This window comes from Sinocyclocheilus rhinocerous, unplaced genomic scaffold (assembly GCF_001515625.1).
Source record: "Sinocyclocheilus rhinocerous isolate Xijiao unplaced genomic scaffold, SAMN03320098_v1.1 scaffold189, whole genome shotgun sequence".
In the NCBI taxonomy this organism is placed as follows: Eukaryota; Metazoa; Chordata; class Actinopteri; order Cypriniformes; family Cyprinidae; genus Sinocyclocheilus; species Sinocyclocheilus rhinocerous.
The window spans coordinates 408695-411893 of NW_015667354.1; the positions used below are offsets into that span (position 1 = coordinate 408695).

Consider the following 3199-nt stretch of genomic DNA (forward strand, 5'->3'; position numbering starts at 1 on the left):
GACGAGTGCTTGCGGTGTTCGGCCAATCACAATGCACTGGGTCAGCTGGCCAATCAGAGCAGACTGCGCTTGTCGGAAGGAGGGACTTTGTAGAAAACGAAGCGTTTGAGAGAGGCGGGGCATAGAGGACCTACAATAATGTACAGTATTTGAAAAACAATGTGTTTTTTGAACATTAAAGCATGTCAACATATTCTGTTACACCAAATACACCAAATAATGATCTTTAAAAAAGCATCATATGACCCCTTTAAGCAGCAATGAACGCCTCTTCAGTGAAGCACACTAGTTTATAAGGCTACAACAGCCACACATGAAAGTGAAGAAATGCCACTCGGCAAACAGCACCTCAGGGAAAGAAAAGAAATGGAAAGGTGCCAAGACTGCAGCCTTGAATCATTACTGAATTAAAAACAACCCACCGAAAAGAAAAAGGACCACAGGGGACTGCTGCGATGATTTAACTTTGATCATTCTATTAGAATATCTTCTGATTAAACAGTAAATGGAATATTTTAGTGATTGTCATTCAAACAGCAGGCTCACTGCTTCTGCATCATTTTCAAGTTCCATCAGTCATCAGTCTGCAGCATTAAAGCGTATACAGATCCACAGCTAAATTAACACCGAAAGCCCCTTCAAAGGCAATATTTTACTTTATTGGTGCCAATGATGTATTATGAATGAAGTTTGTTATAGGTCTAAAATAGGCCTACTTTAGAATACCTGGATATATCGTTTTTTTCCGCTGGAGAGATGCATCGCTGGGGCTGCACAGGAGGAGGAGACTTAAGAAGATCGAAAAACACAACAGTGAGGAGTTACGCATAATTACAACAATAGAAGTCAGCTTTATAAATGTCTTAGTATTATCAGTGTCAAACCTTGGTTCTAGAAAAAAAAATCTCATCATCTAGCTCATACCTGACTCTGAGAAATCCCTAAAGATCTGAACTTTCTGATATATGCAAATACTGCATCTCCCCTTCGTTTTATTTTCCTTACATGAGCCTGCAAAAAAAAAAAAAAAACGGATTTAACATAGAAAATGTGTATGGTGGTTATAATATACTGGCCCTGCAGGGCACTACAGTAATATGGATTAGTATATAAATATATATTTATTTATGTTAGTATACTAAAGTCCACAGAAATGGGAAAGTTGGTCACTTACTTCAAGATTCTTGATTCTAGCATCGTATCTGGGTTCACCATTCACCTCACCGATTCTCTCCATCAGATTCTTCATCTTGTAGTCAGACTGCTCGACTGCGGTCACAACCTTATCTGAAATAATCTTTTCAATCTATCAATAAACAGGTTACGAATGGGGTGAGATCATATGCAGTTCTGGAAATATACACACAAGTGTACAGCTGGTTTGTACACCATTCAATATTGAATTTAAATTGAGGTAACAAATACATGGATTGCAGATCAAGAACATGTAAATTAATACTCAAATTTTTTGCATGTTTTGTTTGGCTGCAAGGCCAATCACAATATAAATTGCACACACTTACACTGCCAACATTCTTATCTAGTTACTTAATACAAAATTTGTGTTTTGGATGGATGCGTGTAATTTACATTGGAGAACAAAACGTCAAAGTATCGTGTTTACCACAGGCTTACTCATGAATTGAAAAACCCCATTATAAAACTCTATGTCTCTATGACTTCCATAGTATTTTTTTTCCATACTGTGGAAGTCAATGGGGCCTATTAACGGTTTGGTTACTAACATTACTCAAAATGTGTGTGTGTGTTTTTTTTTATGTTATAGAGAAGAAAGAAACTCATACAGGTTCCGAACAGCTTATGTGTGTGTATATAGCCCTATTCGCACGGGATTAGTATTACCTGGTGACCTCCAGTCATTTGTAATAATTACGGAGGTTGTCTGTGATCTTAATCCCGTGCGAATCGGCCATGTCTGTAATTTGTAAAGTAAAAATTAACCCGCAAATGACCTACCATATTTCACCGAACACCGAGGTCCTGTGATAATATTAGTCCCGTGCGAATCGGCATCTCTGTGATTTGGCCAGCATTTGGCGGGTCGTATATTATTTTTCGAGGGTTTTGTTTCCTGTGCGCCTTTTTATCCATCTTTCGCAAAGAATGGAGCTGCGTTGGAGTGTTTGATAGTATTTTGGGTGCTGTTATATCACTACACCATACAATTTGCAGAAGGAGAAAGCTGAAAAGATTTTGAGGTTAATGTGTTACAAATAAATCAAGCATAAAGCTTGAGATATTATTTTAACCTGGTGAAATGTAAATGACACAGGGCACGAAACTACATTAGTTTCTTTTTTTTAAATCCATCTAACCAGACCATAGAATGGGACTCTCAAAGCCTTGACATTGTATCCGGGAGATAAGTCAGTAAATTCGAATAAAATCACAGGCTTCGCTTATCCCGTGCGAATGCACCACACGAAATTCAGATGTGTGTGTGTGTGGGGGGGAGGGGCTAAACCACATGAACCTGTATGAGTTTCTTTCTTCATTGTAACATTTAAAAAAAATACAATAACTCAATTTCAAAAGTAGCCATGTAATAAGTAGAATAGTGTACAGTCAGTAAAAGATCTGACCACCTTTATGTCAATGAAAAACTATAAATAAATTAGCTTTCATTTTATGGACTATGGCAGAAGAATACGCACATGATGTGACATTTTCCAGAATGCTTTTTACTAGGGGTGGAACGGTACACAGATATCACGGTTCGGTACGTATCTCGGTTCGGGGGTCACGGTTCGATACGGTTTCGGTACAACAGGGGAAAAAAAACAACAAATCTACTATGCTCAGTTTCTTTTCATTTATTTTGAACAGACAGTAGTACAAATTAAAAATTTTTTCCACCTAGATGTGAAAATATGAAATATTATTACATTATGTTATACATATACATATATATATATATATATAAAATCTGCAGTACATATATACATGCATACAAGTAGGCCTGTCGCAATAATCAATATATCGACTTATCGCGCAATATATGTACATGACCTCAATTTGATTTAGTTTACAGATAAACGAGAAAAAAACAGTGCGACACGTAACGTAGTCTATATACGCTGAGTTTCAGTTAATTTTTGTGACATGCTTAATTTGTTCACAGAAAGGAAACTCAAATGGCAGAAAGCGACATCCTATTTGTTTTCTTTATTTTACAAAA

The 3199-nt window shown here is 36.8% G+C and overlaps 1 protein-coding gene across 3 annotated transcripts in view; it reads right to left on the bottom strand.

Annotated features, from left to right (window-relative positions):
• The window catches only part of LOC107733857 (activating transcription factor 7-interacting protein 2-like), a 12352-nt gene that overhangs the window by 6068 nt on the left and 3085 nt on the right, over window positions 1-3199 (bottom strand). For all 3 annotated transcript variants that reach the window (XM_016545676.1, XM_016545674.1, XM_016545673.1), the window contains exons 3-5: window positions 1175-1306; window positions 925-1011; window positions 727-788 (exon numbers count right to left, since the gene is read on the bottom strand). In XM_016545676.1, coding sequence (XP_016401162.1) covers window positions 727-788; window positions 925-1011; window positions 1175-1306 — 281 coding nt within the window. The remainder of the gene's footprint in view (window positions 1-726; window positions 789-924; window positions 1012-1174; window positions 1307-3199) is intronic.